The sequence below is a fragment of the Solanum lycopersicum genome, chromosome 12 (assembly GCF_036512215.1).
Source record: "Solanum lycopersicum chromosome 12, SLM_r2.1".
In the NCBI taxonomy this organism is placed as follows: Eukaryota; Viridiplantae; Streptophyta; class Magnoliopsida; order Solanales; family Solanaceae; genus Solanum; species Solanum lycopersicum.
Window position 1 is genome coordinate 65,248,006 of NC_090811.1, and position 13,978 is coordinate 65,261,983.

The following is a 13,978-nucleotide window of genomic DNA, read 5'->3' on the forward strand; positions in this document are numbered from 1 at the left end:
AAAATTGTATAAATTTTAATTCTACTTTTTTTTTAAAAGAAGGAATAATTCCAACTAGTAAAATTCCTTTATCAGCATTTGTGTTCTAAGATATGGGAGAACAACTCTTTAATTTTAAGAACATGTGATATCTTTTATGGATATTGTTTTCTAGCATGGATGGATAAAAGTATTTTTATGTTTATCTAAATTTTTAACCAAAATTCATAGTTAGTAATTCCTTGTAAATGAAATAAAATCTAGGCATAATATTTTTAAATATATCTTTTAATTAGCGTCAGCTGGTATTTATATCTTTTAATTTTAACCATGCATTAATAGAGACATAAACTTGTATAAAGTTAAACAAATAGACACACGTATTGTACGTGACAATTTAAGTGAGATATAACAGAACGCCACATAAGATATGTGTGTCTACTTTTGATATTTACATGTACACATCTAAAATTAAAGAGTATAAATATTAACTAAAACTAAATTAAAAGACACATTTACGTATTAAGTATAAAATCAAATATTTGACCCAATTCAAAGTCACCTAAAGAACAATTATGTTTTTGAATATATAATGTGAATGATTCCAAAGTGGCACGCTAAAGGGAAAACTAAAAGAAGCAATGAGAATTTTTGTGGTTTGAGAAGAAGCCCGGGGTGGGGAGTGGGGTGGGGGACCAACAAATAGAAGAGGAGGTGCAATCACTTTTTATTTAAGTATTATTTTTCACCCCGTTTTATATATCGTATTGGAGTTCGATTATTCTGGATTCACTCCACGGGAGAAGCATTTCATAAAAGATTTATTTCATATTTAGAACTCGAACCAAGACCTCTAATTAAGGTAGGAGCAGCCCCATGTGGTGTCCACCTGTGTAGGGCCATATTCGGGAGAAATACTCCATATCAGGACTTTTTTCATATTCAGGACCAATCAAGACTTCTAATTAAGGAAAGGAGCAGCCTCATGTGGTGTACACGCTCTGTAGGGCCATATTTGGTAGAAGCACTCCATATCAAGATTTTTTTCATATTCAGAACTGAATCAAAACCTCTAATTAAGAAAGAAGTAGCCCCATGTCGTGTTCACGTTGTGTACGGCTATATTCAAGAGAAGCACTCCAAATAATTTTTTTTATATACAAAATTCAAATCATTCAAAACCTATATTTAAGGAAGGAGCAGGCCTATCTGTTATACAACATCATTAATGACAATAAGTGCAGTCACAAGAGAGATATAGAAAATAATTAGACTTTAATTTATATACAAACGTTATAATAAAAAATTGTTCATGTTATCAGGTTATCGATCTTTGTATATTTATAGTAAGATCCCTTTTTATTATTAAAAAAAATTATCATATTTTAAAAGTATAAATTAATATTATAGTAGGCTGTTTCCCATTAAATCTCATCCACTTCTGTGAGCAGTATAGTATTAATTAATTGCCATGCAAAAATGGTCAATGGACCCCTTCATTTAGGGAAAGCCGACTAGGCTAAAGGCCTAATTTCGAAATCGCGATTTATTTAAAAATATAAAATTAGTTATGAAATTTATCAGTAATTTTTATTTATATAATCTATTGCTAGTAAATAATTTGTGGGTAATTATTTTTTTAGAACCTATTATTAAATGAAATTAACATGAAATTTTTGTTGCTTGATTATAAAATTTTGTTACAAATTCTTTATTTTTTCTGAATATTATTATTATAGTAAATTTCAATTCGAAATGTAATTTTCGGTCATATATATTTTAGAAGACAATTATTCTATCACTTAAGTTAACGTTTAAATTTGACTCAAACATAAAATCTTTTTTCTTAAAAGTATAATATACCATATATGTGCCTAAGGTCCTATTATTGATATTGGTTTTGGGATATATAGCGAAAAGATGCATTGACTGATAATATATTCATCAATTTTTTTTAATTCGTCCTTTAGCAAGTTTTTTTTTTTAGCAATTTATCCAAAATTAATTTTTTCATTTAGAGGAATAGTTATATTCCTTGTTAATTAGTCATTGATTTTTAACATAAAAAAAGTAGAAAAAATTGAGACACAAGATTCTTTAAGGTCATATTTTGAAGTACAGTCACACCCCTTAAACTTCTACCAAATAAATGGTTATATTTTTCAAATAGAAATTGCACAAAAATTAAAACTGGATCAATCAAACTTACAAAAATTGACCACACACCAAAATCATGAAATTTGATCGAAAAATATTTACACATTTATATATCATCTTAGTCCCACATGCATCTACATACATATATATATAGATTTTATATTTGCATTCTTTTTTCCCTTCTTATTGATCTCAACAACGATACAATCCACGTGGTGATTATGGACTAGCCTGTGGCAGCGGAACGGTGGACCTCGTTCCGCTTGCCACAGAAGGGACTGAATTTGTAGATTTTTTCCTAGTTGTAGCACTTGAAGTACACTTTTCTTTTCTTGCATCTTGATTCATTTGCTTTTCTCTACAGTCTAGGCTGCAAAAAGCACTATCTCCTCTAAAATAAGAAAAAGAAAATAAAAATATAAGCTTATTATATATTCAATTATAAAAAAAAATATTTGTGTAAATAGTTCTATATACATAATAAATTCTTTTTACACTATCAAATCATTTTAATGATAATCGACTATAAAAAAACTTTATAAATGATATTTTTATATAATTAGATCACTTTGAATATAACAACTCGATGACCATTAATAGAAAAACTTGAATATGTGACAATAGTTGTATGTAACTTTTCTTTTATTTGTAAAAATAAATTCAAACACTTGTACTTGTGGGTCCACTTTTTTAGTGACATAACAAAAAACTCCAAAAACGATTAATATATTAGTTATGTGAATCATATAATGAACATTTTCTGAATTTTAGATAAGTAAGATTTAGTAATCGAAATATTAATATGATTTTGTATATACTATCAGATTATTCAAAAATATTTGTAGATCGTGTAAATAAGATAAATTACCTATACATATAGATATCATGACCGGAGATTAAGTGGCGTTCGCAGAGGGAGCAAGCTCTAAGAAAATGAGAAGATTCAATAAAATCAGCTGATTTTCTACGAGTCAATAAAACGGTTTGATCTTGACCGTTGGATCGTGGTGTATGATGATCAAGTTGATAATTAAGGGTAGGATCTAAGGTGAATTCTGTCATACTTGTTGTTCTCTTGATAATTGGTGGCCTTGCCCTCTTTCCTATCATCATTTATTTTTATAAAAAGAAAAAGAAAAAGAAAAATATTTGATAGGGTAATTTGTTTTTGTTATTTTGGTAGAGGTTGGACAAGGTTGAAAAGATCAAGCAACGTAAGGAGAATTCGAAACTTAAGATGATAGAAAATACATAATTAATTCGTGTAACGATTACTGTAATTGCTTTAGCAGAAATTGCTATCGATATCGAAGAAGGGTGGAGGGTGGTGGTAGAGAGAAGGAGAAGGAAAGAGGTGGAGGAGGAGGGAGGAGTGAGAGTGTGAGGAAATATTGTGGGAAGATGATAAACTAAGAGCTAGAAAGCAAGGAAATAATTTGGACCACTCAATATATATATATATATATATATATATATATATATATATATATATGTGTATATATATATATGTATATATATATGTATATATATATATATATATATTAGTTGTTTATATTTTAATAGTCACTTTCATTTTATGTGACATTATCTTTGATTGAATTAATCTAAATAATGAATAATATATAATACATGTATAATCTATATATTTTAGTTAAATAAAGTAAATAATAAATCTGTTCAACTATGAAACAATTTTTTCTAAAAAAATTATAATCTTAAACGTACAATGACATTTACAGTTTGTTTGGATCATTGTTATCCATTGTTTGATAATGTATTGTATTGTATTGTATGGTATATACAATGTTTGATTAGACTGTATTGTTTGTTATTATTTAATAACATTTTAATTGTTTGGTTTAATCGCATATAAATTTACTAAAATATCCTAATTATTCTAGGATAGGAGGTTTGACTAGATTTAAATAACTAAGTTAAAGGGTAAAATAATATTTTAAAATATTATGTCAATATACAACGAAATTTAACAATACAGTACAATACATTTTAAATAACAATCAAAACAAATACTGTAAATATAATAACAATACAATACAATACAATGGATAACAATGATCCAAACATAGTGTTAGAAGCTATAACGCATTGGTAAAATTGATAAAATAAAAATTCACAATAATTAATATCTTTTCAATATAAAATATGTGATTCTTTTTGTAACCAGAAAATAAGTTTTTTTTTCTTAACATGATTACATCAAATCATGCGTAAACAATTATAAGAACATTTTTAATCCTTTTCTATGTAAAAAAAAAAAGTGACCAATATAAATACTCCACTAATTTCTATTAAAATGTCAGTAAATCATGTTACTTGTTCATAATATCCTTGAAATTCAAATTATTCAACTGCTAAGTAAATAAAATTTAATTTAACAAAAGTAAACAAATGTTTAATTTAAAGTATATTAGATATTACACATAGATCTGATGTTTGAAGTGAAGTAAATAACTAAATATTATTGGTTCAGTAGATCTCATCATATGTCACTTGGGAGTTAATTATTTCTCTTCAGGCCCCACACCTCTCACTTGATGTCTTCTTTTCGATATTTGATATCTATATTGTATAAAATATGAACGATTTAAATTATCATATTACGGAGCTCATTTTTTAGTGCACAATATTCAATATTTTTCTTGTTATTATTCTTGATCCTAGAAGTTTCAAATGATATGGTATATAAATATTTTCTATATTTTATCATACTTGATTTTCGAAATTCAAATTATGTCATACGTATCGAGACGGAGGGAATAACAAATATGATATGAATATTAAGATAAATGGTACACATTTATAATGATGCATCTTTGTTATTGAATAGATCTCCACAATATGTTTGTAGCAAAAAGTTTGATCACTTGAGGTGTTTCCTCAAAATTTATGATATAATAAGAATAATAATAAATATTATTTATCAAAATATAGATTAAAGTTTGATATAAACATTTTTAATCATCCACTCCATACTCCAATGGTTGTTGACATTTTTCAATGTCCAATAAGCCCAACCAAATGTTGCACGTCCAAACACTTCTAATTGAGCATTAGCATACTTTTGGTAATCCTCTTTTGTTGCATCTCTAACTTGCCATTCAGCAACCCATTCCCCTGAAAAATAATATTAATCTTCATGATCTAAAACATGCAATCTTGTGATATATATAATAAAATGGACGGATCGTTAACCTATCCAAACGTTATGTGAGGTCCCGAACTTATTTTATTAAAGTCTCACTTTAATACAACTACATACCAACTAAATCTTACCAAGATAACTACATAGTTGCAAAGTTTGAAACTTGAGCTGAAATTGATTGAGTCAGCTAAACAATAGACCATCACCAATCCGTTTAACTTTTACCAAGTTTTGTTTTGTTATAAATTTATTTAATATTTTTTTATTATTATTATGATTTTGTATAACTTATAAAACATGAAACCAAAAGTTTTTTTAAAAAAATATTTTAACAATATTTCTTATATATGGATCAATTTAAACTACATGTCATACTAACTTTTAATTGAGTTGATTTTGCCACCCTATACTTAATGAAAAGATTGCTGCAACTTTAGATTACACTAAGAAAACTAAGCTCCAAATTTATTCTATTTGACATAGCTAGGAAGGCACTATATATATTAGTATCATGTAATCAACATGGGATGGGTTCTGGTGGAAAAAGTTAGGATTTCACATGTCTTTTAAGTTCTACCCTTAATTAAAGATCGCAGATTCAAGTACTCAATATAGAAAAAATTTAATTGAGAGCGCTACCTCCATAAATGAACCCTCAAATGCGTGAATTTAAAATTAGTCAGACTCTAAAACAAATATCACTCACCAGGTGAGAAATAGTATAGAATCCCTTCAGTCTTTGAAGTTGTACCCTTAATTAAAAATTTCAAATTCAAGTTTCTATTGAGAGCGCTACCACCACAAGTGAGCTCGTGAATTCGAATTTAGTCAGATTTTAATATGAATATCACAGACTAAGTGAGAGACCAAAAGAGGGCAAGGGCCAATAAAATGAAAGTTTAAATAGTCAATCAACTAATCTACTAGAATTCTGCGAAGAATGTACTCTGAACATAATAATGAAATGATGAAAAAGAGAACATACCAACAAAAGTGAGCGGACCATTAGATTGAGTGACAGTATTGAGTTGATCCGTGCGATTAGTATTGACATAATCAAGATTTTGTTGGACAGACATGTTGTCAAATATGTTAGAGAATAGGTTGTAATAATGAACATCAATAACAGATCCCTTTAATCCACTTGCAAATGTCAAAAGTTCTGTTGCATCTGGTGATCCTAATCTGTTGGACATTACTACATATGCTGTAGAAGAATGTTTTCTCACAGCATTGTATCCATCTTGGTACAATTTTTTGACCATGTCTAATGTAACTTCAGGTGCTAATGGCTCATTGATTAACTCCACTGCATATAGGCTTGGATTCTTAGCATACCTAATTTTTTTTAAAAAAAAAATAAGAAAAAGATTAGTCATTTTAATGAAGTTTAACTTGATTATATACACTTAACATTGTTTGAGGAAAGAGTATGAACTTGACGCAAATTATTAGTTTTACATTTGAACTATTGATAGTCTTAAAAACATTATGTACGTACTTGACTAATTACTACACTTAGATATACCTCTGATTTGTCACATGACATAACAAGTGTTAAAAACACTCCTAAATTTGACGAGAATTTAAGGGTGTATTATTTCACTCGTATTGCAAGATCGAGGGTGTATATAAGTTCAACTAGTCAAGTAAAGATTGTTTTTAAGGTAGTCGGTAGTTCTGGGATGAAACTATAATAAGCCATGCCGAGTTTAGGAGTGTTTTTAATACTACTCTCTCGTTCTTTAACAGTAACAAATGTATATAATTAGGTTTATACATCAAATTATCAGAGATGGATTCAGAATTTGAAGTTTATAAGTCATTTCTATTACAGTTTCAATTCTTTATCTTAGTTTTTTCTTCTTAGTATGTTTATTTGTCCTTTTTTGGCAACTGTTTAATTTCAACTTTCTACGTGATATGTTATAAGACTACAACGTTTGATATATATGTTTAGTTTAAGACCAGACGATTCAAAAAATATTTTTATTTTTTTAAACTCTATGTCAAATTAAAATTAGACAAATAAATCGAAATAAAGGGAGCATACGATAAAATTGTGGCATTTTACAGTCAAAATATTTATAACTAATGTTTTACCTGGCTGTTAAGAAGTCAATTACTTCAACTGTTTGTTGAATGGTGTCATCAGTTTTTCCCCATTCTATAGTACCATCTCTGTTGGAACTGTGCTCCCAAGGATTTTGGGAACCAGGTGCAGCATGTAGATCTATTATAACTTTAAGTCCATATTTCCTACAAAAATTTCAATTTATTAATATATATAACTTTTATATACTGACGATGTAACTCATACTAGTAGTATAAATTTAACATGTTATATTCTGTTATCTACCTTATATACATATTTCGAAGTTTGGTCTTGGCAAGCCAAACGTATCATAATGTCGAAAACTTTATTTACCAATTTTCAAACATAAATTTTACTTCAATCGCGTATGTCTGAAGTCGGTTTTAAAGTGACCAAGTTTGAAAATTTTATAGATTATGGCTATAACTTAAATAGTGATCTTAAAATAGGCTATAAAGTAAATAGTTGATATGTAATACCTGGCCCATAAAAAGGCATTGTCTAAGGCATGTAATGAGCCTCCAACATAGGGTTTTGGAGGTGTTGGGTCACTTGCAATCCACCATCCAATTGGAATTCTCACTGCATTTAGTCCATTACTTGCTATGAACTTGAAGTCTTCTTCTACTATATATGTTCTCCAATGTTCCTATAACATGTTTTTTCATATTTAAATACAATTTTATGATGTTGTTGTTAGTTTATCTGAATATCTTTTAACTGCTATAGCGAATTGAAGTGCTGTTGTGATACATACTAATATGAGGATATAACATAATGTAAACGAATAGGAGGGTTGGAGTAACAGTATATTTATAATCTATATATGTGTAACCTATAGATGGGCCGAAAGAAAGAGGAAGACCAAACAAAGTCGAGATCAAAGCAAAGAAATAGATGTCAAAAAAGATTTGTTTTAGCTTCTTGTTCGAGTAACTTAATGTAGGTTGGCGGAAATACTTTTGACAACTAGCTTCGCAAATGGAATATCTAGTCTAGATAGAACGATCCATGGGTGGAAGCAATGATTAAGTAGGATAGATTGTGTACATTGTACCCCTTGGGTACGACCTTTCTTAAACACAGAAGATGTTTTGTGCATCAGACTATCCGTTATAACATAATATGAATAAATTCGTTTATTATAGAAAATTCTAATATATAAATATGTCATTCATTTTCGAACCTATTAAAAAGGAATGTGTACATACTCTCATGACTTGTGGTGCCATGATTGGACCGTAGCCATTGGTTATTTGAAATTCTCCTTCAAGTCTTCCACTAGTTTTGATGATGAAAACAGAAGGATCATCATCACCCCACCCCCCATTACCTCCATTATCAGCTGTCACTAGTTCTTCTGTTTTTACCTGCAAAAATTAATTAAATTTAATATAACATACTTTAATATTAATATTATTTTGATTACGTTACCCTTTAAAATCCATCCATACATTTTTTTTGAACTAGTCAAGCAGACGTTAAATATAAATATTTAAGACTCTACCCCTATTTAAATAGTAATTTTTACACTTTAACATCTAATCTCCTCATTTGAAAATGTGGATAAAATAAGTATTCTCCACTTGTAAAAGGAAAAAGTTGTGCATAAATTTGTCCTTTGGAATAAAGTTATATTCCTTAAGGAGATATTTTTATTGCCAATATGCTCACTTTATATTATAATAAAAAAGAAAGAAAAGGAGGATGGACATGTAACCATGCTCTAATTATCGAACGCTTATCATTATCATATCGAAATTTATAATTCGTAGCAAAAATATTATTTTATTTTTAAATTAAAATCCATTAAATATGTGTCATGTTTGATCATGATTCTGACTCGGCTCATTCAATCCCTTAGTGGACCTTGGCATATACAAAATGTTTGCATTACTCAATGCATATAACTCAAACAATACTAATTGTTCCATTACTCAAATTCCAATAATAATTAAATCGCTCAATACGATAAATTATATTGATTTGACGTGAACGTCTCGAACTAATAATCATAGTATTTCAAGAAAACTGACCTGTAAGAAGAAACCATTTGTTGATTTAATCCTTACACGATTTGGATCATCAGAATTTCTTACAATCTCAAAAGTCTCTGAATTTCCAGCTTTGTTTTCAAGTGCTACAACATTTCCACTTCCATCAATTCCCACAAATTCTTTGTTAAATACTCTAAAATTAAATGTGGTGCTATTTATCCTCCAAATCTGCATAGAAAAGTGTGCCATTATTAATCAGCTAATAATCGTAAAATTATTTTTTTTATGAAATCTATCTCTAAATTCAAAGGTATGATCACTGTATCAAAAATAATCTTTAGTTGCAGTTAATTAATAGTTATAGCTTAATTATCGTTAAATATGTAATTTCAGCGTTAATTAACACTCTTTGAATATATCTCTAAAGTCTTTAGCGACATTGAATCTAATAACAATTAACTAATGTCTGTAAAACTTTATCACTGTGTCTACTTATTGTCGCTAAAAGTTGTTTTTATTGTATTTGGTGAAGTTAAGATTTTGAGTTAAAGAATTCTGAAAAAAAAAATAGTATAGAATAAATTAGTTATATATGTGCAAGTGAATTTTCAAATATAAATATAAAAATTTTAAACCGAATTATTTAATTCTGTCGAACTTGTAAGCGCGCACAATCGTAACTCCACTGCCAAAACTATAGCCTAGTGATTTGAAAAAAATGGGTGAAAACATAGTACACCAACATTTAAATCTTAGGCACAGACAAAAAATGCTAAATTATATATTTCTATTTATCTTAACTCTTTGATGTACGTATCGAGTTATCTGTTATCTAACATCGATACAGAATAACATAAATACTCGATAAAATAATTAAGATATACATAAATTAAATCGAAACATTAAACTAAAGGGTACTTACTTTAAATGTTTCCCATCCAGATGCATCTGTTCTATTAGCAACAATAATATTTCCTCCTCCTAATTCAGCACATAAATATTTCCCTACTGTTACTGATTTGAATTGCAATTGAGTCCCATCCTAAAAATCAACGTCGTATTTTATACTGTCAGTATACAAAAATCAAACTTTCAAGTACGATTATATAATTCAGGTAATCAATCAAATGAACGTACCAGAAAATCTTTATTAGGGATGCCATCAAAAAGAGAAGGTTTAATCCATCCTTCAGTAAGAAGCCAGCCACCAAGATTAACAGCTTTAACTCTAAAATTAGGATTTAAATTTCTTCCATATGAAAAATTAAATATGCAAAAAGAAGAAATTATGAACAAGTAGTAGATAAAAAGTAATTTCTTTGCGCATGATGAATAAGTTGTCATATTTATGAGTTGCATTGATTCTCTACTTGATTATGTCGTTTATATAGAATCAAAAAAGATGTTTGACTAAACAATATAAACTCAAAATAAAATAATGTGATAGAATAAATGAGAGATATTATGCTTTTTATTATTCTGACGTTGAGCTGTTTTCGTAAGACCTCCCCCTATATATTTTGGATACTTTTTTATAATTATGGATCAATGACGAGCTGTTATTCTCGACTCTTTTTTAAATTGGGAAAATTGTATAAAATAGCAAACTAATAACCTAAATTAAATAGAATAACTAGGGTTTGATTTAATTGTGCTCCATAGCAAACATTATTTAAAATTTGTCAGCGTCTCTCTTCCAGGAATCTCGCTCGCCACTCTCCATTCTTGCTCGCCTCTCTCGCTTTATACACAGAAGTGTATAATTCTGTTTCTGTTTTGTATAAAGCGAGAGAAAATTGTATGTACACATGCAAAAAAATACATCTTCGTGTTATACACTTAATTATACAATTTACAAACATTTTACTTCAAATATTGCAGAGAAAAAGGCCAACGAATTATACAATTGCAGTGAAATACAATTTTCTCTAGCTTTATACAACAGAAGTGTATATATTGTGTTTCTGTTTTTGTATAAAGCGAGAAAAACGTATATCTTTTTGCTATAAACTTATAATTATGCAATATACATACATTTTAATTCGATTCAACTATATGTAAAACAAATTATACAATTGCAGTGAAATAGGCCAGCGAATTATACACTTGTATATGTATAGCGAATTATACAGTTTTTATGTTTGATATGGAGCGCAATTATGTAAAGTTTGCTATTTTATACAAATATAAATTTTTTGTTTGCTATATGTGAAAGTTGCCCTTATATTAATAATGATCTGCTTACGTAATCTTTTGATCTTTTAAAATGAGGGTATATTGAATACGAAAAAATATATTTTGATGAAAAATATTTTTTATTATTGAAAATTGCCATATTTTTTGAGTTGCATTGATTCTCAATTTGATAATTGCCCATGATATAGAAACAAAATGTTTGACCAAATAATTTTAAAAAAAAATAAAAATTGACATAATAGACATACTTTTTTATAATTATGGATCACTGACGTGTTATTCTTGACTCTTTTTTAAATTAGGGGTGTGTTCGAAAGAAAATGTGGTTTTTTGGAAATTATATTTTAGATAAATAATAAGATTTTTTTAAAAAAATTGTGTTCGAATGTAAGTAGAGAATATTTTTCTAAAATTAAAGGTTTTATATAAATATTATTGTGGTTTTGTGAAAATTATATTTTAGATAAATAATAAGAATTTTAAATTATTTTTTTGTGTTCGAATGTAAGTAGAAAATATTTTTCTAAAATTAAAATATTTATATGTGATTTATATAAATATTACGAGAGATTAGAATAGAGTTATATATGACACAATTTTGAAAATTATACTCAATGACTTTAAAAATAAATGGTCTTTTAACGGTTTTACCACAATTTGCGTCATGTCACAACTTTAAACGTCAAAATTTTTGTTGAACTTAAAATTTTATCCATAGGACAAAACAGGATAAAAACATAATTCAAAAACTTTATTCGATCGTCTCTTTTTATATATTATCTTTACTTTACACTTTGCATTAAAAAATAATGTAACTTTACCCTTTATTTTTATTTAATATTTTCTTAAATTAACTTTATAATAAATGATGAATAAATTTTTAAGATTAATTAACTACTCTATCAAAGATATAATAGGCAAAATATGATAATTTATACAAAAATTTTATAAAATGACAAGTATTGTGATTCAGCTATTTATTAAAGGAATGATATATAAAAAGGGACGAAGAGAGTTCCAGTTATTGCGTAAATCATCTAAATATATTATCACTATGACTAATCTAAGTTCAATCGAATTAATATTATATTAAAGTAACAAAACGCTTCCTATTAAAAATTTTTAGCTCATAATATTTTCAACATATCAATTTTCTATAAATAGATCATACGTTTGAAACTTTCAACGCAAAAGAGGCTAAAATTGCATTGTTTTTTTCCTTCATTTTATTTTTTTAAATGATAGTTGGACTTTTGAAAGGTTCAACTCCAACAAAACACTTGCTTCCTTTTCACATTGAGGTCTTCCATTGATTGTGGCCTTGTGGGTTGACTCACATTAGCATATCATATATTTAAAAAGAAAAAAAAACCAATACGTATATATAATATTTCGTACTCTATCTGTCTCAATTTATGTGGTTCTTTTTCCTTTTCGAGAGTTAAAGATTTTAAGTTTGATCGGAAATTTGCCCATGAAATCTTTAATTTTTTAAAAGAAAAATTTATATATTTGTAAACTATGCAAAAAATATTATAAGTCATAATAATTAATAATTGAGAATATTTAAAAAAATCTATAAAAAAATTACGGTCAAAGATCAACTTGTCTAAATCTTAAATCCAAAAAGTGACACGTAAAATGAGACAGAAAAAACATTAGTTATACAGAATTTTAAAAAGAGTTGTATCTCAAGAGATATACTATAAATAGCTTATTTCAATTCAAATATTAATAACTGACTTTTACGATTGAAATTCGTAACATATAATCTATCATATATTATATTATGACTATTCTTTGCCTAATTAAATAAGGTATTGATCTTTTCAATAAAATAAGTAATAATAAAATACATATTCATATTTAAAAAATTGTAAAAATTAACGATAGAATAAGAATTTAATCATTCGGTCAACACTTCTAGAGGTTGATTATTAAATCAAATATGGATCTCATTATCTATTCACTTGTGCTAATCTTAGATCAATGAAACATTTTAGAATTCCACTAAATTAAATGATTTTATTTTTAAGACTCGAATTTAAAATTTTTTATTAAAGTAGAAAGTTTAAAAAAATATTAAAAATATGTATTTTATATTTATTAACTTGAATTAAATATTCGATCCTCGTAAATTTTTATCCTCGTCTATTGGGCTGCGGCATATATTAAGTTGTAGTGCACAACTTGCCGTGAGTGGCACTTTAACAAAGTCCCAATAAATTATAATAAATTAATAATATGATAAACTTGTTTGACTAATTATATGCTAAATTAGTTTCAATTAAGACGTTGGTAAATCCAAATTTGGCTTAATAAATTTTGGCACAAACCAACTAGAACTTCATTTTCTAGAAGACAAAAATGCCTATCTACTATGATGACACT

The 13,978-nt window shown here is 27.4% G+C and overlaps 1 protein-coding gene and 1 long non-coding RNA gene across 2 annotated transcripts; both read right to left on the reverse strand.

Annotated features, from left to right (window-relative positions):
* Positions 1–2,115: 2,115 nt before the first annotated feature.
* Positions 2,116–3,590, reverse strand: LOC101250672 (uncharacterized). Its single transcript, XR_011213535.1, has 2 exons — positions 3,005–3,590; positions 2,116–2,527 (listed from the first exon to the last, which is right to left on the reverse strand). It is a non-coding gene; the product is annotated as an uncharacterized lncRNA (long non-coding RNA).
* A 1,363-nt stretch (positions 3,591–4,953) lies between these two features.
* Positions 4,954–10,903, reverse strand: LOC101250382 (probable glucan 1,3-beta-glucosidase A). Its single transcript, XM_004252491.5, has 8 exons — positions 10,529–10,903; positions 10,314–10,433; positions 9,431–9,619; positions 8,606–8,764; positions 7,874–8,043; positions 7,403–7,558; positions 6,285–6,637; positions 4,954–5,271 (listed from the first exon to the last, which is right to left on the reverse strand). The coding sequence occupies exons 1-8, from the start codon at positions 10,748–10,750 to the stop codon at positions 5,090–5,092; spliced, it is 1,551 nt and encodes a 516-aa protein (XP_004252539.3). The 5' UTR covers positions 10,751–10,903; the 3' UTR covers positions 4,954–5,089.
* Between the last annotated feature and the right edge of the window lie 3,075 nt (positions 10,904–13,978).

Coding starts and splice junctions, on each gene's coding strand:
- LOC101250382 (XM_004252491.5), bottom strand. CDS start 10,750: ATGCAACTCATAAATATGACAACTTATTCATCATGCGCAAAGAAATTA. Junction 10,434..10,528: donor TCCCTAATAAAGATTTTCTG/GTACGTTCATTT, acceptor GTTGATTTTTAG/GATGGGACTCAATTGCAATT. Junction 5,272..6,284: donor TGGTCCGCTCACTTTTGTTG/GTATGTTCTCTT, acceptor ATTATTTTTCAG/GGGAATGGGTTGCTGAATGG.